A 26,653-nucleotide genomic window follows, 5' to 3' on the forward strand; every position below is an offset into this window, starting at 1 on the left:
AAACGCCTTCTGGAAAAAATGAGTTTTACGAGCCCTCTTGACAGCATTAAGTGAAGATCTATTTCTAATAAAAAGGGGAAGATCGTTCCAATAATTTAGGAGCAGCCATATAAAGAGATCGATCACCAAGCGTGAAAAGAGACTTACATGGTGGAATGTTAAGAAGTTTGCCGTCATTTGATCTAAGATAGTACCTACCCCCTGTGTCTTTCAGAGATAAAAGATAGGAAATGTAAGTCGGAGCAAGTTTATGAATGGCCTTAAAAGTTAACAATGAAATTTTAAAAACAATTCGATATGCTACGGGTAACCAGTGTAGGGCTCTCAGTAATGGTGTAATATGACAAAATTTACTTTCTTCAAATACAAGACGTGCGGCAGAGTTCTGGACTCTTTGCAGTTTTTGAATCTGATACGCTGGTAAGCCGTATAAGAGGCTATTACAATAGTCAAGGGGGCTAGAAATAAAAGCATGTATCAGAGTTTCAGTACATTTTTTGCTAAGGTACTTCCTTATCCTCCTGATATTATACAAATAATAGAATGCTGCAGAGCTTGTTTTCGTTATGTGATCACCCATTGATAGGTTAGAATCTAACCACATACCCAGATTCCGAACGGGAGATTGTGGAGTAATGACAGTGTCCAACAATTATGCCATCAATTGTGATTTTAGCAAGTTGCTGTCTGGTGCCGATCAAAAGAAGTTCCGTTTTGGCATCATTCATGAGCAACCTGTCTTGAGACATCCTCTGCCCGATGTCCTGAATGCAATGTTCGATAGAAGAGACTGCATCAGCCTGGCCAGAGTGCGCCGTGGGACTAAACGAGATATATAACTGAGAGTCATCGGCATAACAATGGACAGTTGGGGGGTACTTCTCCACGACATCAAACAGTGCGCTTGCATAAACTGTAAAGAGAAGTGGGCCGAGACACGAGCCTTGACGAACACCATATCGCAGGTCGAACTTATCAGATACAGCTACCCGAACAGACACTCGCTGGGAACGGCCAGACAATAAGATCGAAACCAGGCAAGAGCCGTGCCATTCGAACCAAGTTTGGACGATAATCTGTTAAGGAGAATGCTATGATCAACGGTATCGAAAGCAGCCTTGAGATCAAGCAGTACAACGATAGTCACGTGCTGTTTGTTCATATTTAACAGAATATCGTTCATTACTTTCAAAAGTGCTGTTTCAGTGCTGTGATTTCTTCTAGAAGCCGACTGCGCAACTGGGTATAAGTTATTACAAACAAGGTGACCATGAATCTGATTGAAAACAGCCCTTTCAATGAGCTTAGACACAAAAGACAAATTGCTCACAGGACGGAAGTTCTCAAAGATGACATCAAGACCGGGTTTCTTTAAAAATAGAAAAACTAAAGCCTCTTTCCAAATTTCAGGAGAACATCCGGACTGTAATGAGTTGTTAACGATCTTTGTGAGAACTGGAAAAAGATCCTCACATTTGCTAACCAGTGTGGACGGCATAGGGTCAAGAGGGCAGGATTTAGGGGTAGAGTTCTGGATAAGCTGTTTAACATCTCGAACTGATAGCATCGTAAAAGTAAAGAATGGTGGCACAATTTTATCAGCAGAAGAAATGTCATCTTCTGGATCTGAGTCAGTCTGCTGATCGGTGTCAAGTTGCGTGCGGATAGTATCTATTCTCTGAACAAAGAATTTCTTACTTTCTTTCTTACTTTTAACATTCTGAAATATGCCTCATGAATTCTCAACAATGCAAGGAGAATGCAACTACAATACAACTTATTTCACCTTATGGCTCTTTCATTTGGCTCCAAACACTTTCAGACACTCAGTGTTGCAACCCGCACCGATAGATCAAACTGATAGTTGTTGGCTTGCAGTAGTGCAATGACTTCTTTCAGCATAGTACAACCCGTACAGAAGATTCAAGTAGTTAAATGTTGTCTTTTAAAAGTGTAAAAGCTCTTGCATAAGCTGCAGTTATAACTCAAGCCCATTATTACTAAAACAAGGAATGACCTAAAACCACTTACAACCACCTACAACCATCTAAAACCACCTTCAGAATACTATTGTGACAATTTGTGACAATGCACACTGGAAATGTTGTCGCATGTCTCGCATGTCATGACCAGGGAAAAACACGAAGAGAATTGTTTACACAGGAGCAGCACCAAGAGACTTAAGGTTTTTTGAGTAATAGATAGACTACGTTTTCTAGGTCAGTGTTTTCAAGGTCTGAGTTTTCGACGTCTGCATTTCCGCGGTCTGCTTTGAGGTCAACTGGACACCAAGCAGGACCCCCAGTAGCAGGAAATTTAATGAGGTTTTGTAATATAACAGTGACCAAGAACTAAAATCGGAACAAATTAAAGCCAGCATGTAGCAGGTTACGAGAGCTGATTGACTCGATCTATTACGCGTGTGGTACTCGTAGGGATGCTGCTTGCAACTGCGGTAATTGTAGGGAATTTGTAAGCTATATGCATCTCGCGAGGTTTGCAAGTTCTGTTTATCAGAGATGTCACATTGTTTTAACTGTCATTGTTTTTTTCCCAGTTTCCTGTTCTCAGTCAATTAAGTTTTTTTTCTTTGAATAATAGTATCTCATTTTAAACTGTTTTGTCTTTTTGTTGTACGCTCACTACGCAGCCCAATTTGAAGCAATTTAAAATGATTATGGCTGCTCGGATTTCGATTTCTTAGCAAAAGGCAAAATTTTATATTAGGCACCCTCATCAAATTTCCTGCTACTGGGGGTCCTGCTTGGTGTCTAGTTGACCTCAAAGCAGACTGCAAAAACGCAGACCTCGAAAACTCTGGCCTCAAAAACGTAGTCTATCTATTACTTAAAAAACCTCATGGCTGTTGGTGCTGCTCCTGTGTAAACAATTCTCTTTGTGTTTTTTCCTGGTCATGACATGCGCGACATGCGACAACATTTCCGGTGCGCATTTACATTGAAATTTGTCAATAAAATTGTCACAAATTGTCACAATAGCATTCTGAAGGTGGTTTTAGGTCGTTTTAGATGGTTGTAGGTGGTTTTAGGTCATTCCTTGTTTTAGTAATTACGAACGCAATTAAGCCGGGTCTGGGTGTGTTGGTTTGTGTGTCAGGAGCACTAACTCGTGATACGATCAAAAGGAAAAATTACTCGAGATCTCGCTTTCAACCAAGATGGCTGACTCAGACTGGTGCGGCACACGACATGTGACAGGCACTTGACTCTCGTGGACAAATAAATAAATAAATGAATCCGATTGTGCCATAATGTGGCTACACACTTTGTGTATGCCACAGAAAAAGCAATCGTATTACAATCAATAATACCCAGATGCATAGGTATTGGGGGTTACTATATCTACGGGGAAAATTCACATTGTAGACATATCAAGATGTAACTAATTTGACTTAGAAGAGCTCAGTCAGAGGTTCACTTAATCCCATAGAAATAGGCTAGGCTTAATTGACTTTTTGACCCCATGCTTCGAGTATCAGTCTATCACAGTGTCTTTTTGTCTAGATGACAGTGGTCCTGTACCTTACACTAACGGCGTCATCACTTGATGAAGGATCTTTATCCCCCTCCAAAAAGTCAAAACTTGCTGCTTCATCCTGAAAAGACAAAACACAGACATCAACATCAACCTTTCGTAAAACACAGAATGAAATTACCTTACTATTCATAGTTGATTGTTTGCAGATCAAAGCAAGTGATCCTTGCAATTGGTTTCCCAGTGCCCCAGTCTAAGAATGTTGTGAATCAGCTAGCAAACCTGACATATTAAATTCCTTGTTATTGGGCCCAAAGAACTCCTTTTGCAAACCATTTTCAAAATATACATAAACAGTCTTTTTATTTGTTTACCACGTATTCACGAAAGGCCTTTGTGAAGTAATCACTGTCTTGTATAGTTTCGCAGCAAGCATTGAAAAGATTATTTCTTCGGTTTTGTTAAAAACTGTTTGCTTATCTGAAAAGTATAATTCTCCATTTTCGATAGTAAGATTTTTCTTCAAACTTTCTATGATACCCTCATTACATTTGCTTGCTTCTCCTACAAGGCAAGGTTTGTGTTATTTAGTTTTGTTTGTTTTTTCAATTGTGTGAGCTACTGGCTATGATGAGGGGATTTGAACGTAGCCTCGCAGAAATTAACATTGAGAAAATTACATCTTGGGTGTTGTTACCCAAAAAATAATTTTTTTAAACACATTCTTCTTTCTTATGTGCATGCTGCACCCAGTAGTCTCTAGTGCGAATTTCAAACAACAAAGAGACTCTGAGATAAACCATAAATGAAATTTGGTCATAATCGCTTTAAGTCTGGCTTCTACTAGCTGTAACCTTCTTACCCTCACATATCCCTGTAATATGTTTGGCTTTTCTTCCTCTTGTATAGAAGGTAGTAGCCACAAAAATTATACAAAAATCCCCTAATTTGTTCATTGACTGACTCATTCCAGATTTTTTAGTTCAAAATATGGTAGTTCCGCTAAAACTTCATCACAGGTCATTTCTACACCATACTGTACAGTTCACTTGCAAGGAGGTACACTTTTCACCCATTGCAGGCAAAATTTCTTCAGAAAATATCATCATCAGCAAAAGAATTGTGGGTTTGAGGACCGCTCAGCATGCTGGCAGTTGTGAGCATGAAAAAGACCTCAAGGTCACTCACAAAGCCCGATGAGGATGCATGCCATTACAACTGAATCCTGTGACCAGTAATCAGAGTCCCTTGGCAACCTTACCTTGAATTGGAAACAAGCCTATGCTGAATAAATTAAAACTAACACTAAGTTGAACAAAAGTGATTTCATTGCTTGGTAGGTTGAGAGGTACACGTGTTTGCCCTTAATGAATATTACTCCTTGCTGTTTCTACTCTTTTTGAGACTGTACCTTGGATTTTTGTCCTTGATTTCATCAAAAAACAAAGACATGATTTTGTACCCAAGCAAACAGGAGCAATAGTGTTTCAGAGTGTGGGCAGTAAAGGAATACCTTCTCCACCCCTTATCATATGATTCAACAGCAAAGAAGTCAGCCCAATGGATAGTGCACTGGACCGTTGTGTGGGAGGTCGAGGGTTCGTGCCCCGGCCGGACCAACACTCATGGTCTTAAAATAATTGAGAAGAATTTGCTACCTTTCGATAACATCAAGAAATGGTTAGATTTTCAAGTCTTCTTGGATAGGGACGAATAAATGGAGGTCCCGTCTCCTGCAGGGTTGGGGGTAGGAGACGTTAAATTCTCACGCACGAGATTACTGTGTGGTGGATGTCCTCCCCTGGGGGTGGGATGGGTGGGTTTACTGGGCCCGCAGTAAATTGGCACAAGCTGTCGTGGTGTCCCTGCCTGTCGGCGAATCCAGTAAACTAAAACTAAGTCAAGAAAACAAGGCACCTGGTGCATGGTACCTTATCAATTTCAACTATTTCTTTCATAGTTTAGCAGGGTGTTACTAAAGAACTGGACAGTCATTTCCACACAATCAAACAGGGATTTCTCTTTTGTACAACCACTGTGCGTGTTTACAGTTTTCACTTCATTCCTTTTGTTGAAAGCACTGCCTCATTCACCAAGCTAAAGCAAATGTATGATTAAATACAAGCTAAGAGAAAGGAACATCTTCTCTGATCTGAGTTAGGTTGAAGACTGAATTTGTTCTTTGACTGCACCTTTTCAAGTTTTACCTTTTCCTCATTATTCTCCCATTTTTTTTTATTAAAGCACAAATGCAAACAAAACAATGCTGTCAGGCCAAATAAATGAATAATCAATCAGTTCCACACAGCTCCAGCTATGAGCATTACTGGTCTCACATAGAATCGCATCATTAAATAAAATCTCACATTCTAATTGGTTAACAAAGCGAGGTATTTAGCGTAGAATTGTGATTGAAAACAAGGCTGAGTGATACTGTTTCTCAGCTACGGATACATAACAACTATAAGTGATGCCGTTCTCTATTTTAAGTTGTTTTTATTCAATTCTGCGATTCAAGGAAAATCCATTACTTGACTCGTGAATTCCGTGTTAAATTGCACTTGAAAACCGACATGTGTGCAATTTAAGGCAGAATTCCCTCGTCAAATAATGAGTTTTCTTGTAAAATTTTCTTGGCAGAAGAACTTTACTGAGCCACCAGTGATATTCTATATTTATATGTTTCAGTTGATTAAAAGAACGATTGACTGTCATTCAGTTGTTCTATTTCTTTAATGTAACCATACCAGACCGTGTGTGGTGAGTTCAAAGTTCACTGTAGCTCGTTCGATGGTTTTACTACCGAAAGCTGAATATCTTGGTCTAACAAATACTTCCCGATAAAAATAAGGGCACAATGATTTTTTAAGAGATGTCTGGCCATTGTGTCAGGCCCCACGAGGGTTATTTAAACTCCCAATAAGACAAATTTATCACTGTTTCGTTTATCAAATATTATGGGCATCACCTCTTATTAATAGATATATTAAATGACAAGAATTGACAGACATTTATTTTGTAAATTGATTTAAAAACGTAAGGTTATTTTGTTTCAAACCAATTTTTCAGAAGAATCAAAGAGAGAAAGAAGTTATTCTATAGTCGTCTGAAAATCCGCCTACCTGGAGAATCTGTTAAAAAAATCTGCTAATCTGTTAAGTGTAACGACCCACTACACAAGTAAGTTTACGTTGAAGTTTTCTTAATTTAGTTACAAGATGAAGACTTGATTTGCGTTTGTTCTGATTGCGATTTATAAATTATTTCCTTTAAATTGAATAATTATTAAAGCTCGGCTTGACATGCGGTTTTTGATGGTCATTTGACCTAGCCAGTTTTGAGTAGGGAAACAATTACAGTTCAACCCCGGTAACTCGAATTGCCATGCAGAATTGAATTTACTTTAAGTTTTCAGGGTTTCGAGTTATAGGGATTATGAACAAAAAGACTAGAGACAATTGATTAAAGAGATTTTATGCTTTCACACGCTTTATTGTAAGATTTTTAGCAAAGTAAGAGCATAAAAACGACAAAACAAAAACAAAACAAAACAAAAGGATGAAATATGAAGTAGCTGCTCTTCAGAATGTTTAGCGTTAAATCTCACTTTAACATTCGTTGAAAAATCTATTCACATGATTGATTTGAAGAATAGTCCGTCCTATCACTGGTGTTTAGCAGCCATTCTGTTTCTGTCAGTGGTGTTGCACAACTTCTCAATGCCGGACTCAAAGTCAACAAACTGATTGTTAAAAAACAAGCTGTGTTTCAAGCACATCAATTGCCGCCGACACTTCATGTTTGGAAAGTCTTTTGGGTGGGGGCGGTTCTTCGATAGTCAAGTCATCATCGTCTCCTGCCCCAGTATCACCCAGAGAACAAAATTCTGTGACGATGTTTTGGTCTGACAGCCCCTCAGAGTCGAGAGTGAGGACGTCATAATGTCACATTCGAGTATGCTTGCTGCACCAACCTTAAGAGAGATGACATCTGGAGCTCTCTTTAAGGGCGTCAAGCTCTTCATTCAGATCTCTGAATGGGTCGTCACTGTTTCTTGCAGCAGATCCCTGCCACTGTTGTGAAATACTCGCGCATCTAAAAGAATTCTCTATAGTCGTTTCAGACACTTTATTCCAGGCGGTTGAGGGCGTATTCACAGCTGCCAAGATACTACTGTTTGGCAACTTGTTTTTACCTGCAATGCGGATGTACCAAGAAGCTGTCGTTTCAGGTGTGCATGACTTTCCTTCACCAGCAACAGTTTTAAATGTTACATTGTGGCGAACTTTCCAGCCATCAAGCCTTTAAAATCTTCAATTTGCAACTCATTCACAAAACTTTTAGCCTTTCCTTTAAGCACCTCACCACTTCACTGAATTAATTGACTTGTCGAGGGCTTCGGAGCCTGCTTTCTTCAGTTTTAGTGTCAGGATTTTTTTCCCTTCTTAAAAGCAACAGAAATCTTGTCTTTGCTTTTTTTTTTGTTACCCCTAAGTAACCGAAAATAATAGACAGGAAGGGCTTTTAAAATTTCCACTTGCTATTTTACATGTGTCAAATTCACCACTACAGTAAACAAACTTTATTTTAAAAAGACAATGGACAATAGGCGGTCTTTTATTAATTTTCAAATAAAAGTCCTACCTGAGAAGTTTCATCTGTATGCTAACAAAACCATTAGGAACAAAATGGCTCCTTCAAAAACATCCGAGGACTGTGGCAGTTACAAACTGGATTCTTTCATCAAAGGATATCACATATATCAAGATATAATTATAGTCTCCAGAACTTTTTGAGGAGTTGACGGCAGTACGAGAACCACAAAACATTGTTGACAAGTATGCTGTGAGTGTTACAAAAGCTGGTAAGGTGGTTGGACGTTTGATGAAAGGAAAGACTAGGTGATTTGCAAAGATAATTTTTTACTTTTTGCGGGCTGACAAGCAAACCTCTTGCCCTGCAATACTTATTGGAAAGGCTTTGAACAAGGGCGACAGGGAAGGGATGCAAGCGCCATGCACATTGAATTTGGAGGGGAGGAAGAAACATATTATTGTTCTCAAAATAAACGGGGAAAGATTGACAAGTAATGACAAACAACAGATTACCTGAAGAAACTAAAAAGTTTTATAGCCCTAGAAGATAAGCTTATTTTCTGTTGTAGACACTTCTATCCCTACAAAACTGTAATTTCTAAAAACACATGGAATATTTTAAAGCTACAGAAGCCAACAGAACATTCCTGCCCTGTAGGATTCAGAACTACATGGTCAAACCTGTATTAGTAGCACTGTATTACCTGTATTAGTAGCACTGTATTACCGTGTGTGAAGGGGTCGATTTTCAAAGTTCTGAAATTTTCCCCTCTATTAAGTAGTCGTGGTCACCCATTACTGAGTCCAAAAGTAAGTTTTTACTGTATTGAACTGTCACTCAGAGAGGAACCACTCAGATAGAAATAAGAATTAAAATGAAAAACTAAGTAAAATTTCTCCATGTTTATGTCCCAAAATCAATGTTACTGGTACTTATTCTGATTAAGTTTTTGTACATAACGTGCAGTGGTCCATTACAACAAAAAATTGCATCTTTTTTCATTTTACAATACCCCTTTTCTGTGGAACCTGTTTTAAGTGGTCACCTCACCAATCCCCTAGGTGACCACTTAAAATAGGTTTGACGGCGATATTTCAACATTGCACCTAATGGAGAAGTATGCTTAAGCAACTGCGTGATCTTCGTATCTCCACTATTGAAAAGTATTAAAATTTGTCTCTTACCATTATTGCTTTAGGTTTCAAAAGAGCATGGGCCTAACTATTGAGTGACAGTCTTCAGATGATTCAAAATTTTAAAAACAACTTCATAATCTGGTGACAGACCCAAAACCACAGTGCACTGTCCACAGCTTTGCTGATATCGCAGGGAAAATACCAGTCTTAAAGTAAAGAATCTCTTTTTCTGTGTAGCTCCTAAGTGTTCAAATAGATCAGGATTTATTTGTGATTCTTGGTAAGAACTTGGAAATAGCTATTAATATTCAATTTTTTTTACCAGTACTCACAAAATTTCTCTCTATTTCAGGGTGGTCTTTTTCCAGTCCTACATCCACCACACCAATGACAACTCCTTTACCAGTATAACCCATCTTCCAAACCTCTAACAGATTGTAAGAAGGTCCATCATTTCTCTCCTAAAAATCAAAGAAACTGTCACATCAGTGGCCATGTGTATCTCACTTTATTCAAACTGCAGCTAATTAGCCTTTTTTGCTTCCTTAAGGTCTGTTACTTTGCCAAAAGTAAACACGACAAGAAAACTTTGATCCACGGCCCTTTTAATGCCTACTAACAATTAATGTACACTGTTAGATATACATGGGTAAGCTACATGTAACCTCAGCTTGCACAGAGATATTTTTTAAGGGAGCTAGGCCACTGATGAACAACTCCTCCATTGGCCATCTACACTGTATTCCCTGCAAGCTGCAACATCTAAGAACTTGAAAACCTCTGAATATAAAGATGCCAGACAGCCTGCTTTATGCATTGAATGACTTTAGTCTTACTGACTGTATGACACTTACACCTGCTAACACTAAGGGCATTCAATACCGCGAGTCTACTGATGATTAAGTGAAGCCATGGAAAGCCCAATCTCCTTAGTTAAAGCTAGCCTATACAGGGTATACATGGACAGTTTAAAGAACAGGTGAAACACGTAGTTACTGTTCCTTGCAAACTTATACCTAAAACACTATAGAACTGAACCATCTATTATACCTCAAGGAGAGAAATACCTGAAAACAGTTCTTTTTTCTGATGAATATTCCACTTCATTTTTACAAAAGATATCTGCATGAAGCTTTCTATTATTTCAAATCCTTTACCATTCCATCTAATTTCAAGATGAATCTAAGCTTCTTTGCCACTGCCTGCTGTGCACTAACACATGTACACTTGAAGCAGCCTCATGCAAGCCCCAACTGAGTCAAAGATACAGGACAGGGCATTCTTAAACTAAGAATGAAGCAAAAACTACATTGGAAAATCAAGGAGAGCAGTGCTAAAAGTTCAAAAAAGTCATTGGCATCAGAACATGCTAGTGAGACAGGACTTAACCAAGTAAATTTTTTGGATCAAGACCCGCACTGGTATGCGTGCAAGATTAGAAAGGTCATATTAGTTAGAACATCATCTAAATAGTATCAACAGAAGCAGCTTAATCCAATTTTGAGGACCCTCAAAAAGCACAACGGCCACTTGATAAAAGGAAAAGATACCTAAAGATCGAAAAGTACCACAACAGTCAGGTCAAAAAGGCACCAACACCATCTTCCTACATAAATTGTGTTGCACAATCATTCAACCTCACATATCCTCTGACAACAATTAGTAGTACAGCAGACAAAATGTGGCCACGGCCTCTATTGATGGATTGACTCTTAACCAATATTTATAAACAGATAATACATTCCTTTAATTTATCAATCTCACCACAAGCACCAAACACATACATAACAACAAAAAAATGCACTTCAGCTTCAACGAGCGCTATAAAAAAGCAGTAAGTAAACAAAAGTATGTAGATACTTTTTCTGTATAGTTAAAGATAACTTAATTTTTGTAAATAGGGAAGCTCTGCCTGTAACTACACAATCAACAAGATTTCGTAGATCATCGAGTAGCAATGCTAGCACTGATATCACTAAGGGCAATGTTCGTTTTTCATGTGGGTGCCCCAAATGAAATGTTCTGCCTGTTGAGGTAGGAACAGGTCACATAATTATTTCTAGCTTCATTTAAACCTTTATTACTTCAAAACTACAATTAGGCTCTATTTCTATATGATGTTGACAGTAGAACTTGGAGAACATTCTGTCCCAGATGCAACAAAGAGAGGACTCTCCTATGCCCACCGTTGTGCAGGTGTTACGAAAACTATGATCCTCAAAAACTAAGACCTAAGACCTAGGACCCATCTTAGTTTTTGAGATTACAAAAACAAAGACCCCCTAAAATCGAATCTGTTGAAATATTAAGTCAAATTGTAACCAAACTGGTCTAATCTGTCAAATCTATCTCCTGTCTGAACCTTTCCACCAATGCAAGTTTTAGGTCAAATTTAACAGTAAATTTGGGGGTCTTAGTTTTCGTAATTTCGAAAACTTAGACTTCTCTTGGTTTTTGTAATTACGAAGACCCCCACCAAACCATTCTATAAAATTTCTACAAAGTCGAATTACTACAGTTCAAAGACTAAAATTCAGAAAATACCAAATCCTAATATCACATGCATGCTAGATGATTCACTTCTTCAAACAATTTCAAACAATGAAAGCCATACACTACCTACATATAATTGTACACTGAAAATAATTATGCCCTACCCCTATTGCTCTTAAATTTTGTTGTCTATCCTTTAAATCATAAAATTGCATGGATGTTTTTCTTCGGGATTCTCCGTGTCTCTGTGATTGTATAGCATTACCTGTGACGGAGCTGAATAACGTATGCCCACATGCTAGGTTTTGGTGCAGATAGATGACTTTATTTAAACTCAGATGAAAATGAGGCTTGTTAGGCCTGTAGCAATAGAGATGCTAATATACCAGAGGAAAATACATGAATAAAAATTACAGAGTTTAAAAATAATACAAGCCTAAATATAATGATGATACAAAATTCAAAATTACTTAGTTTTGTTATCTCATTCCTGAAAGGGCCAAATTCGGCCATTTAATCTTAGCTTACCAGGTACTGCATTCTAAGCCTTAGCAGCAATGTAAGAAGTTGATTTAAGGCCGTAAGTTGTGGTCTTAGCCACAGATAAAACAAGTTTGTTTTTGCCCCTAAGATTTTTCTTATTTTCTCTTACTTGAAATAAAGATTGGATACTGAGGCATATTGTTATAGAGGGCTTTAAAAATTATTAAAAGCATATCTTGTATCCATGCATCTACAACTTAATGAGTAACCAATCTTATAACATAGACTATCATATAACTATCATAAACTGCCTCCCGGTTAGCTCAATGGAAAGAGCGCTGGACTGTCGTGTGGGAGGTCGAGGGTTCGAGCCCCGGCCGGACCAACACTCAAGGTCTTAAAATAATTGAGAAGAATTTGCTACCTTTCTATAACATCAAGAAATGGTTAGATATTCTAGTCTTCTCGGATAGGGATGAATAAATGGAGCTCCCGTCTCCTGCAGGGTTGGGGCAGGAGACGTTAATTTCCCACACACGAGATTACTGTGTGATGGATGTCCTCCTTTGGGGTGGAATGGGTGGGTTAGGACAGCAGGTCCACATCAGCTATTACAGCTGCCAATAAATCAACCTGCTTAAACAAATAAATGAACTTCAACAATCAACAACTTCAACATATCCATTGGAAAAGTCATTAAACACATATCTAAGGGCCCTCTCATGTAATCTCTCTAATCGGTCACTATCTTCTTTGAGACAGCTATTCCAAATGGAACTACAATAAGTAAAGTGAGGCATGATAAATGCCCTAGATATACATATCTTTGACGAAAACAAAAAAATGTGTTTGAATCGATTAAGTACATCAATTTGTTTACCTACTTTCTTAATTAACTTAGATATATATATATATATATATACATATGACTCTTAAAATTTAACTTATTGTCAATTACAACCTCTAAGAGTTCCACATTATCGGTCGCTTTGACTTGAAAACCATCAACATCCAGTTCTACTAGATCACTTTTTCACTTGGGCAAAACTAGGAGTTTATATTTGTCCAAGTTTAGGGTCAGACCACAGTCACGAAACCATTTGGAGGTGACTCCTAAGTCTCGGATGAGGACAGCCTGAAACCTGCTTGGAGCTAATCACTTGAAGTTAGTTGGTTATCATCCGCATAATTCGAAACTCGGATTGAGTCATTCGCATGCTTGATCGTCAAGTATGATAGTAGTTTTTGGTTGTTTTACAGATTATAGTCTTTGAACGGTCATAACTTGACTTTGTAGAAATTTTACAGAAAGAGGGGTCTTAATAGCTTTTGAATTTATGAAAACTAAGACCCCTAAATTTACTGTTAAATTTGACCTAAAACATGGCGGAAAGGATCGGACAGGAGATGATTTGACAGATTAGACCTGTTTTGGTTACAATTTGACTTTTATATTTCGACAGATTCAATTTTAGGGGGTCTTAGTTTTTGCAGTATCAAAAACTAAGACTGGTCTTAGGTCTTAGGTCTTAGTTTCCGTAACACCCCCATTGTACTGCTTCCAGCAATATGAACGTTTTCTTTTGTTTCCTTTTTGATTTTTCTTGTTTTATATAATTATGAGTAGCTTTATAGTTATTAATATTCATTAACAAGGGACGAGCTGTAAGAAGCTTAGCTATATGGTCTCCCCACTGAATAACTTTTGTGTATATAAGTAATGTATTCCACAGTATTGTGCTAAGTAATGCAAACTTAAATCACTGAATTTCGTTTATTGTTCTTTCTAAGTTTCATCAAACTGTCGTACGAACCTTCTTGGAGAGCTCAAAGATTCTCACCTGCACTATGCATTATTTTGCTAAAACAAAGAACCATATTTCTTCAAGTTTTCATACCGATCAAAAGTTCATAATGAACAGCTTTGGAAAGACAAAACAATTCTATATATGCACTACATGCTTGATCAAATGCAAAAATTCATCGGTTTGAAAAGCTGAAGAAGTGTATTATTAGTAACAACATAATTTCAAGCAAAGAATGCTATTGTGCACCTAGTAGGAGTCTATTGCCCAACAGACACAAGACCTCCTAAACTTAATTCACGCTCCTCTAAAAACTAGTAAAATGCATGGCAAACTATTGCTTTTATGTCAAGCCATAAGATTAAATAAACATACTCTGAGATACTGAAGTTTTAACTCTACAATTCCCATGTGTCCATATCAGTATTGCTGTTGACTCATCCCTTTCTGTTGACCTAACTATGGTAGATTTTCTGGTGGTTAATTATTGTTGCAAATACTCGACACTTCTAAGCTGAAGACACATCTGCCTTAAGTATCAAGAGCTTGCCATTTGATTGAAAACTAAGGCAACTTCCATTAAACCTACAGACAAATTTCTTGACAAAGACCTTCACACAGCTTTTTAATACTAATCCAATTACTCTTAATAACTTTAAGCAACCTACAAGCTGTATTTCTGCTAAAATCTAAAAGTCAGAACAAAGCATCGGGAATATATGGTGTAGGTATAAACATGCAATGACACATTTTACATTTCATATTATCTCACCTGCATTGCACATTGTATTAAAGGAAAGAGAACCTAATGAAAGGATCCTTGGTTTGGTTGAAGGCAAATTCCCTTTTTCATTCCTTTGAATAGTGGTGTCTCAGAATATCTCAGAGGATGGAAATTCTATTGTGTTGCCTAAAACATTTTCAGTTTAACAGTTCATACTGCCCATAAACATGGCTATCAAACACACAGTCAAATGGCTGTGTCGATTAGGTGTCCTGTGATGATTTAAATGTTAAAAGTAGAATTTTGTTTGGCCATTGGAACTCAATGTAATATTCTTTGTATGACTTTTCTCTCATAAACATAAAATTTGCTTGACTAAACAACTAAATGTCAAAATGTAACCTAAAGGCCAAATTAAGTTGCAGCATCCACTGTCTTCAAAAAGTCTTTATTCAGCCCATATGATACTGTTAAAAAAGCACTCAGAAACATTGAAGACTGGCAAATTGATTGGGTGTGATGTTAAAGCTTATGCTTTCCCTGATTTTTCTCCTGGATTTCAGTTCTCCCTGAAACAAAGTAACATTTGACTGACTATGCTATGATGTGAAAGGATAATCTTTCCTGACCATTTCCTGATCTGTGGCATCAGCGGAGTTCAAATTTCATGGGCATTTGTCAATTTTAATGAGTGTTTTTCTTCTTTGACCCTTTAACTTTCAAGAGCTCTGTTTTGATTCAGATTGCCATACTTTTCAATATCGAAACAATAACCCGAACCTTCAAGATAATTCTCTTCAAATGTTCTCATGTGTTCCAATCATCTATTTATGAATTAATGTACTAAGTCAGATAATCCCATAGAAACTACATAATACTCACTTTATCCTAAAGAGCTGATTTTTATGGTATAATAGAGAAGTAATTTTGAAATCTTTTTACCTACCAAGTACCACTGTAATGGCCACTTTGGATCATTAAAATTTAGTCCATCATGAGGGGAGTAGTAGAGTTCATATTTACTGAACACTTGCTGCTCTGCCCAAATTACCTAACAAGACACACAAATGTTAATAAAAAAAATTACCCTTGTTTGCTTTTAATTCATTACCCTTTTCAAATCTCTTTTACCCATCAAGGTATCACTGTATTCCAAGGTAAGCATTTCAACAACTAAACTAAGGAAAAGGGACTCATTGAATGTTTCAAAGGACACTGTAAGTTTTCAAGGTGTCCAATAACTAGTTAATGATTGTGCCAATAACAAAATGCTTGCATATGACTGGTTCTTAACAGCGTACCGGCCAGATCAGACAGTTAAGGCAGCCAATAAAAATTAGGAAACTTAAGCCATCAGCCATAAACATCAAATATATTCTAGCCAATGCTAGCTAATCAATACAACTAGAACATTTTAAAAATTGTAAGTGGGGAGGTTTAGAAACTTCCACACTGAAAAAAAAAATTAAAAAATAAAATGGTCCAATTGCTATAATTATGCAAATATGTTTTTTTATTTTGATAAGCATATCCTGAATTTCATGTATTTTGTTCTTAACACAATTAATATGTGACTCTGCTAATGCTGGCATCCAAAATGATAGTTTGGGACTGGCCAACCCAATCTCGGGTCCCTCAGGGTCCAAGTTGTTGGTGCATTCTCTATCATTGCTGTTGCAGGGTGAGATGTATAGTCAGAAAAAGTAGTCAGATTTTCTTTCAAAATTTTATGTTTGCAAGCCTTTTCCTTTCCCTGATGAGCCAAGGAGGCCATTGCTCTGTGTGCAGGGAAAAGTAAATGTAGATATTCTGAAAGGAATGAGACTTCAAGGAAAACCTTTTAATTACAATTTGCAGTGAAACAAAAATACTCGTTATAAGTTTGTGAAGAAGTCCATAACAAGTTAATAAATGTTTCCTCACACCTTCCATTCCTTTCCTATCAAGGTAGACCTTTGGAGCTCAAAAGAAGAGTAAATATGCCAACTAACAGTTGATTAAGAAAATAATGGAAACAATGAGACTTCGATTCTCAAAAACAATTACAGGCTATGGCGAAGTGGCCATAATGACAACCCATACTTCTCAAAAACGGAAAAATGCATTGTAGGACCAAATCTTTAAAGTACAAATAGTTTCAGTTAATCAGGCACCCCAAACAGTCCAATCTATATCACAGGAAGTTTGGCAGATGAGATGGTTGTTGAAAATGTGAATGGGTATAAAGATATAGAAACATACCATTCTGACCTTATTCCAGTGCTGATTCAACTCTGCCTGTGCTTTGACTTCCAAACAGGTGGTGAATGCTGTGGTTGACTACTTTATCAAAAGCACTAAACAAGGCATGGTTGAAGGTGTGAAAGAGTGTGTAGACACAAACAGTGCACAAAGAGCTCATTGAAACTACTCTCATGCCATGTCAGTAAAAAGAGCAAGCTTGTAACACAAGACACCCCTGGACCACACCTGTTGCAAGAAAAAATTGATGCAACCCGAGCCCAACATCATACCCACCACTAATAAGGATGAATATTTACCAGAATCCAATTCATCTGATGTTGAAATGGAATGGTGATTTTGATGACAGAGCAACTGATTATGATTTGGATACATCCAGTGAGGGGTGGATATTTGATGATGAGGTGGAATCATCGACGAAGATCCAGTTTTCCATGAAAAATCTGAAACAAACTGGCTCCAGGAAAGCTAAGAGTTTTATAAAGAGAGAAATTCCATTGTTTTTTATAGCCACCTGAAGCATTGCTTTCAAAGATGCCAGAAGTGTGCCAGTGTGAAATTAGCATCCTTGAAAAAGCAAGGGAGCCCTATTTTAAGGGGAACAGCTACAAGAAATCTTGTTTTCAGAGGTACAGGTGTCAGAGGTGGCCAATTCCAACTGTATGGAGAAGGACTGAAACAGTGCTCGCAGAATTTGGTGACAGATGGCCAATTTTTAAAGAACTGATATCTTAGCAACAAACAGGTCAGATGGAAATACTTTTATAGGCAGGTACATTGCATGTGTGTGAGTTAATTAACCCACATACTGTTAAAATCCAAGCCTTCCAGTCTTAACTATGAATATGATTGTATAAACCCTACATGACCTTCTCCATGAAGTAGCGATTACATCCTCCTGTGGGCATCAAGTTTGTGTGTGTCAGGTGGCTTGGAGCCACACTCAACTTAGTTACTCAAGAGCTCCAGTTAACAGCAGATCACTATACCAGGAATTTTTTTTCTTTCAAAAATAGGCACAAACAAAAACAAACATAAACAAACATAAACAAACATACTAACTTTATTCAAGATGTAACCAAGCTTATATACAGGGAAAACATAGTGTTAACAAAAAACATCTTGGTTAGCCCTATATTAAAACTCCCAAACAGAAAATAGAAAATGCTAAATAAAAACATGAAACAATTCCATCATTCAAAAATCTAGACATTAATTAAAGCATGGTTCTAGTTTCAAATTTATTATAAGTAGATAATGATGAAGCTTATGTTAAAAATGATGAAGGCTTTCAGCCTGTACTAATTGTCTCTTGGAAGATCATTCCATATTGGGACTATTCTGACTAATAAAAAAGAATACTTATAACAATTGAGTCTTGCGCTTTTAACATACAATTCAAAGGGGTGATTTGCTCTTGTGTACCCAACTTTTGAGAATTCTAAGAAATCATAAAAATTCAAATGATAATAACCAAAGACGAACTTGTGGCACTCAATTAAAGATAAGTAAATTCTACGATCAGATAACGACAGCCATTTCAACAATTTATAACAGTCAAAATAAGGCATTTCTCCTTTGCATTGGTTAAGTGCTAATCTAGATGCCCTTCGTTGTATACTCTCCAAGGCGCAAATGTCCTTGAGGAGGAAAGGGCACCAGACGGGTACAGCATATTCAAGAATTGGTTGAACCAGAGATAGAGCATTGAGAAAACATTTACATTGGTGGTGCCAACAGAACGTTTGATTTAACCTTACTAATAGGTTGTTAGCTTTGTTCACAGCTATGCTGATATGGTTAGCCCATGTGAGATCTTTCGATATTGTGATGCCTAGGTCTTTGAAGCTCTTCGTGTCTTTCAAAGTTTTATGTAACATATATTGCGTAATAGACTTGTCGCATGTATGGGTTATACGCATGGGGTAATTGTGAAGAAGAGCTCCCCAAAAAACCTGTCGGCCGACAGTCGGCCGACAGACGACCAACTGTCGGCCGACTGTCGGCCGACTGTCGACCGACAGTTGGTCGTCTGTCGGCCGACTGTCGGCCGACAGTCGGCCGACAGTTGGTCGTCTGTCGGCCGACAGGTTTTGCCTGAAATATAGGCTACCTGTCGGCCGCCAGTCGGCCGACAGTCGGCCGACTGTTGGTAATGTGTCGGTAACCTGTCGGTACCTTGTCGGTAGCTTGTCCGTGAAACGATCACACAATGTTAGGGATTCTAAGTTTGCCGTTACAAAAGCATATGGGTTTAAATTATTAATTTTTTAATTTGCGTTTGTCGCAGAGTGGCAAAACGAGGTATCGTGGTCGTTTTAGATCAAGAGTTTTTGGTCTGGTTTACCAGAAACGTTGAGTGATCCGATATTTCACTCGTAGAATCGTGCCTCGCTTGATACAACATCCAACATGTTTAATACGTTGACAATTGACTTTCAAGATTTGGTGGCTCCTAAAGGAGATTGGGCGATTGGAACGAAAGTGTTTGTATTGATACGTAGCTTATGGTTTTCAGAGTTTTTGGCCGAGTTTTCGATTAAATTATCTTCCTATGCGATTCTTAGATTGTCTGGTGTGTTGTAAATTACGCAAGTGATATATCCTATACGCATCTGATAACATTTTGGAAGAAACGTTTCTTTACATACTACCAACTTTGCCGTCGATCGGTAAGTAGGTGAAGTCTGTCGAGTCATACATCACCATTACGGATTGTTATGTCACGTTAACTGTTCGTTTTTTACACAATTTTTCTTTTTTCTTAACCTGTCGGTAGACTGTCGGCCGCCTGTCGGTCAACTGTCGGCCGACAGTCGGCCGACAGTCGGCCGACAGGTTTTTTGGGGAGCTCTTCTTCACAATTACCTACGCATGGATTCACACTTGTCCGCATTGAATCGTAACTGCTACTTGCATGCCCATTCCATTAGGTTAGAGAGATCTATTTGTAAAAGCTGAGGATCCTTAATAGGGTCGACTATTTGACGATGGATCTTTGTGTTGTCAGCGTAAAGTTTCACATTTGACGAAACACAGTTGGTTATATCTCTCAGAATGCAAGGGGCAATATTGTCAGGCCCAGGGGAATTGTTAGGCTTGAGTTTCAAAAGGAGGCATCTCACTTCATTAACACTACAATAGATATTTTCGAGTCTCAACAGCAATGCAATCTGTGGTAGGAAAATTACCATTATGATAATCTTTGACGGTAAACACAGAGGAGAAGTAGGAGTTCATGCACTGAGCAATACAGAGGTTATCTGTCACAAACAGCATTGTCGATTTTCAATGAAACAAGATTGTTAGTGCCTCTTCTCTTGGACTTAATAAAATTCCAAAAAGGTTTTCGGTTTTCAATTTCTTTCAGATTAGAGGCTAGTTTGTTAATGTATGCCCATCAAGCTGTGTTGCAGAGACTCTTCACAGAATTGTTCAGTTGTTGATATTTTTCCCAATATATTAATAGTTGCTTTGTTACTTCTGCGAGCACATTTGTACAAAGATCTTTTCTTTTTGCACAAGGCAATAAGTTCCTTGGTGATCCAGGGAGCACTGGGTTTCCTGTTGCCCTTAAATTTAGGACTGCATTCATCTACTGCAGTGAATAGTAGGTCTTTCCAGCAAGCCCAATTCTGATAAATGTTATCATCGAAGAAAACGCAGTCCCAGGGATTATAGGATAATAATTAGGATTGCAATGGTCCCAATCAGCTTTGCCATAGCAATAGAACAGTCTCTGCAATTCCTGTTGAACATAAGGTTTACCAGAGAGTGAGAATATGATAGAACTGTGGTCAGAAAAAGGTTCTAAAATGGATAAGTCAGTTATAGAATCAGGTGAGGTTGTAAGGACTAAGTTGAGATTACTGCAATGAAGTGGAAAGAAATGCCCCAAATAAAGCATGGCTTTGATCCTTGGCATTAAGCAAAGTCAGTGAGGAATTTGGTAGCTGCTTTAAAGAAGAAAGAATAGGCAGACCTCTTGCTTTGGATTTCCTTAGTCATTAGTTACCTATGGTGGAGTGCTGCCATGCACAATGGGGACTCAAAACTCTGTTGAGAGAAGTTGAAATCTATTATTTACCATGTGGTTGGTATTCATGTGTGGCCTGAGTTTGAGTTATTTTCAGCAAGCAAGCATGAAGGTCTAAACAAAGAACAGAGACAAAATGAGGTGTGGGTAAAATTTGGGTCTCCTGTGCACAGTGCTGTCAGCAAGGTAGAGTGAAAACCAAAGCTTTTGAAGGATATGCTCCTCCTTGCTGATTTCGTCCAAACTGGGGGTTTGGAGGTTTTCCATGGTACTATGATGAGGTATCTTCCGAATTCCCACTACTATTTCTACAATAGAATGAAATACCAAGTACAATTATCACAAAAACATTTGGTGGCTCTTAAGTAGGCCAAAACTTTGCCATTATAGAATTAGTCAGTAGTTTAAGTATGTTATTCAACCACTCTTGCAAATGCATTAAATGTAAGTAGCCTTACTGAAAAGGCTTTAAAGCATAAATAAAATTACATATTTTTACTTTAGATAAGAGAAAATATGATGGATCTGCTTTCATGTTTTAGCAGAAATGTTCAAGGGGTATCTGGTCAAGTTGTCACCACAACAAAAGCTACCACAAAACTCGCCACCACTCGAAGTCAAATTGCCACCACTGGTAATTTGACTTAAATATTACGTGTAGTTGAAGTCCCCAAGGATTAAGGAATGGCTCTTGAGGAGATGCTCAGTTTTTGAGATGAGATGTAAATTCAGTGACAGAGTGACAATCACTGCTTGGTGTAAAGCCTAGTGGTCTATAAATAGCACTAATTACTTCTTTACAAGTCAGAACACACAAGGTTTAATTCGATGCAGAACACTTCCAACTGTTTCTAAGTCAAATCTGCGATGGCAATCAAGATTGTCCTTTGATGCTAAACATACCCCTGCCTTCAAGTTTAGCTCTATCATATCTGAATATTGTGTAGCCAGTCTCCGAAATCTCAGAGTCCAGGAGAAGTCTTTAGGCCAAGCCTCAGTAAAACAAATGATGCCTTATGTATTGCTGTCTACCAGCTTTTGAAATGCATGGATCTGGCAGAACATTTTGCTGTGTTGAGCCTTGTATTTGCTTTTTTAGGCTTTTTACATTTAATGATAGGCATTTTAGGTGAGAGTCTTTGGTGGAAGGGCCAGGATTAAGAGACATCCCCACCTATAAGGAGAAGCTGCTGCGACCAGGATGAGTTTGAATGCTATAAACATGGAGTTCATGTTTTCTTAGTCTTCCTATGATAAAAGCGAGTATCTTTGAGTGGTAGATAGAATATTTTTCTTGAGTAAACAGGAATGCCACCATGAATTAAGTGGCTACCAACAGCTGCGATGAACAATGCTTCCAAGCAAGGATGACAATAGCTCCTTACATAGGGAATTTGTCCCAACATTCATATGCAAAATGGTTGGATAACCACAACACACAGTTGGAACAAACCAAGAAATAAATGTTGAATTTTCAGCAGAGACCGTTGAAATTCCAGCCACAAAACCCACCACATGAGTTCTTCAGGATCTTAGCCATACTTCTCTGTGATGTAGACTGCCAGAAGACCAAAATGATAAGAGAAAAATAACAAAAACGGCAGAGGAGACCGGCATGACTTAACATGATTAGCTTAATTATCATCATTTTAGGTGCTCAGCTCTCTGTTTTGATGGTACAGTTTTTGAACTCCCATTAGAATTATGGATGTACTCATTCCAAAAGCATAGACAGCTGGAAACGCCTCTCGGGACTAAGTACTGTTTTAAATTGGCAATGTCATATTTTCAGGTTTCTTTGGACAAGAATTTCATTGGGTTAACATAGACCTCTAGAAACTGAATCTCAGTGAATCACTAAATTCAATGTGCACTTTTTAGTGATGTAGCCGCTGAATTGATCGGTTAATTTTAGATTCTTTAATCCAGGTTCATCAAATAAATGGCATACAAATGTTTCTGAAAGTAGAATTACACAATCAAAACTTGCAAACGCGAACCAAAATAAAGCAAAATGAAAGTATACAAAGTTAAAATAAATTGAAATGTCAAACACTTACAAACAATCAGAGGGTTCCTTCTAAAAATAACTCAAAAATGTTCGTCGAAATTGATAGGATGAAAATGATTCACATTCACAATCTTCAGAACAAAATTCACCATACACATGGCCGAACAAGATCACTCACTCGGCCTGGTAACAACTAAGGGTTGCGTCATGTTAAAATCATGAAATGTCCATTTGGAGCCTACATTCCGGCCCTAGTAAGTACACCCAGTTGCCGGTAGCATTGTGTTTACTAACTAAACCTAAATGGTTCCAACCGTAGTCCTAAACTAATCTTGATTCAAGTTGCTGAGTTTTCTCCTGGTCAGCTTCTAGCAGCACACACTTGTCGCTGGGTCGCATCAGGATTCCACCCTTGGTTTTTACCTTGACTCTTCTGACACATCTGTCACTGTTAGGGATGGCTGACAGTTTCTAAAGAAACTGTTTGGGGCTGCGTTGGTGAGGGTAACGAAATAATTTGAATATATCACCAAAGTTGAATTGGTTAATTGGCCACTGTTACGATTATAAGCTATTCACTGTTACGATTTAAGCTACTCAGCTTTTATAATCGTAACGGTGGCCAATTTACCATTTCAACTTTGTTGATATATTCAAATTATACTGTTAGAGAAAGTTTCAACGATCCGGGCTAGAGGCCATGCATTTTGTGAACAAATGTTGTCTACTAGGAGGACTATATCACCAATGCTCAAATTTCTCCACTCCTGATGCCACTTCGATCTTGTTTGGAGAAGTCGAAGGTATTCTTTCGACCAACGTTTCCAAAATTGGTCAGCTAAATATTGGACTTGACGCCATCTTCCTTTTGGATATAGATCTTTTTTCCGGAAAACTCCAGGTGTGAGGGGGACTTCTGATCTAAGCAGTAGTAGGTGGCTGGGAGACGAGGCTTCCAGATCCTTTGGGTCCTCTGAAACCTGTGTGATAGGTCGGCTATTAATGATTGACTCAACTTCGATGAGAAGAGTGGAAAGACCTTCGTAATCAAGGATCTGCTGATTGAGAATTGCATTGAGGAAGAAGCAAGAGACGTGTACTCTACGTTTACAGGTTGGGGCAAGGGCGAAGAACAGAAGATCGAGCCCATTCTTCAAAATTTGCGGATTATTGTGAGCCACGGAGAAACGTTCCATTCGAACGTTACCGGTTTAATCAGCGAATGCAGGAAGCTGGTGAGTCGTATGATCACTACAAGACATCTCTTCGGAAGCTTGCTGAAGGATGAGATTTTAACATGATCACGCTGGATGAAATTCTTAGGGACAGTCTAATATTTGGGATTAATGATGGGAAAGTCAGAGAGAGCCTTTTGCAAGAGGCAGGACTAACACTCGCCAAAACCGACGAGATCTGCCGAGCAGCTGAAAGCATGCGGACGCAAATGAAGATGGTTGGAGAGATCGGAGGTTCCAAAATGAACAAAATGCGCGGTAGCGATCCAGAGCGAAAGCGGAAAAAAACAAATGGCCTCCACGTCGCAGAGTACAACATCAACACAAAGGTCCAGAATGCAAGAATTGTGGATTCAGACATCCGGAAAATCGGGAATCATGTCCAGCCCAAGGAAAGGACTGCCACTCCTGCGGAAAAAGGAATCATTTCGCCTCCAAGTGTCGTCAAGAAGTGAAAGCTGTGGATGACTGCGAGCCAGACACAGAGGAAATGTATCAGGCAGACGAAGTGTCGACCTTAAAGCTGGATGACTAACAATTCGTGACACTCGAGTTTGAGTCTGGCAGTTTCATACGTTTCCAGCCAGATACGGGTGCTCAGTCCAACATTCTACCCTTGCACATATACAAGAAAGCATCAAAGGATGAGAAGTTATAAAAAGTTCAAAGAATGGAAACATCACTGGTGTCATATGGGGGCTCCAGGGTAAAGGTCATTGGCAGATTACCCCTCTGTGTATGGAGAAATGGTTCATCGTTCTTACTAGACTGCCGTCTTGTGGACAACGATGACATACGACCCATACTTGGCCGCAAGGCGTGCATTGGCATGGGAGTCTTAGTGTATCAGGACAACGACCACCAAAACAAGCCGGAGACCGGTACTGCCCCAGTGTACGCAGTACAGGCTCAGGACACAGTGCTATCCAAAGAGGAATTAGTAACAAAATTCCCAAAGGGGTTCACAGAGGGAGTCGGAAACTTGGATGGTGAATACAAAATCAGGCTGGATCCCACGGTGCAGCCAGTTCAACATGCTCCGAGGCGGGTTGCAGTGGCATTACAACCGAAACTCAAAGAAACGTTGGATGACCTGGTGACCCAAGAAGTGATAGCTCCTTTGACGGAGTCCACAGAGTGGATAAGTTCAATTGTAGTCGCTCCCAAGAAGAATGGTCAGCTCCAAGTGTGCCTTGATCCGAAGGACCGCAGCTGTGCGATACAGCGAGAAAAGTACGAGATGCCGATGGAGGACATTGCGACACGTTTGCATGGGGCTAAGGTATTCACCGTGTTAGATGTGCGCAACGGACTTTGGCATATTAGTCTTGATGAACAATCATCTTACCTCACAACCTTCCAGACACCATTCGGGCGCTATCGTTGGAGATGTATGCCATTTGGAATTTCTTCGGCACCAGAGGTTTTCCAGCATAAGATGTATGAATTAATAGAAGGATTGACTGGCATTGAGGTAGTGGCGTATGATTTTATAGTGGTAGGCTATGGGGAGACATATGAGGAGGCGTCGCGTGACCATGACCAAAATCTGTTAGCGTTTCTTGAATGATGCGACAAGTGGAATGTGTGTCTAAATCCAGAGAAGATCAAGCTGCAGCAGTCTGAAGTATTGTTTATTGGCCACATGGCATCCAACAAAGGTCTCCAAGTCAACCCAGCAAAGGTCAGAGCCATGACAGAGATGCCAGTACCTACTGATAAAGCAGCAGTACAGCGACTGCTGGGGCTTGCCCAGTACCTCGCAAAGTTCTTCCCACACTTATCAGATATCACCATGCCTCTACAGGATTTGACACAGAGGGATGTAGATTGGGTCTGGGGCAGCACTCATCAAGCAGCCTTTGAGAAACTTAAGGAAGCGGTCACAAAGACCCCAGTGCTGAGATACTACAACTTAAAGGAAGAGGTTACGCTCCAGTGTGATGCCTCCCAGTCAGGCCTCGGGGTGATGCTAATGCAGCAGGGACAACCAGTTGCCTATGCATCAAGGGCGCTAACACCAGCAGAAACAAGATATGCTCAAATCGAAAAGGAGCTCCTAGCAATAGTATTTGCATGCGACCGGTTTGATGCGTACATGTATGGAAGACACCAAGTCACTGTAGAGGCCGACCACAAGCCCTTGGAGCCAATCTTCAGCAAACTCTTAGCATCTGCCCCACAGCATCTGCAGCAGATGCTGATGCGTCTCTAGAAGTATAACCTGCAGGTCAAGGACAAAAAAGGAAAGGAGATGCTGTTTGCTGACACACTCAGCCAATCATATCTTCCCAAGGTTAACGCAAGCCAGTTCACAAGCGAGCTGGAGGATGTGGATCACCGGGTGTGATTGTCAGTGACCAAGGAACGATGGCAGCAACTGAAACAGGCAGCAGCT

At 39.0% G+C, this 26,653-nt stretch overlaps 1 protein-coding gene and 1 pseudogene across 8 annotated transcripts in view; one reads left to right on the top strand and one right to left on the bottom strand.

Annotated features, from left to right (window-relative positions):
* The window catches only part of LOC111331019 (furin-like), an 85,154-nt gene that overhangs the window by 26,633 nt on the left and 31,868 nt on the right, over positions 1–26,653 (bottom strand). For 7 of the 8 annotated variants that reach the window (XR_016002144.1, XR_016002143.1, XR_016002145.1 and 4 more), the window contains 3 exons: positions 15,679–15,783; positions 9,560–9,688; positions 3,543–3,616 (listed from right to left, as the gene is read on the bottom strand). Coding sequence is in view for 5 of the 8 variants with exons in the window: in XM_088762245.1 (XP_088618371.1) it covers positions 3,543–3,616; positions 9,560–9,688; positions 15,679–15,783 (308 nt within the window). In the remaining 3 variants the exon portion in view is untranslated. The remainder of the gene's footprint in view (positions 1–3,542; positions 3,617–9,559; positions 9,689–15,678; positions 15,784–26,653) is intronic. The other variant, XM_088762243.1, reaches the window with a different exon arrangement.
* LOC148730652 (uncharacterized) lies at positions 23,239–24,790 on the top strand (annotated as a pseudogene).

The sequence above is a fragment of the Stylophora pistillata genome, chromosome 5 (genome assembly GCF_964205215.1).
Source record: "Stylophora pistillata chromosome 5, jaStyPist1.2, whole genome shotgun sequence".
In the NCBI taxonomy this organism is placed as follows: domain Eukaryota; kingdom Metazoa; phylum Cnidaria; class Anthozoa; order Scleractinia; family Pocilloporidae; genus Stylophora; species Stylophora pistillata.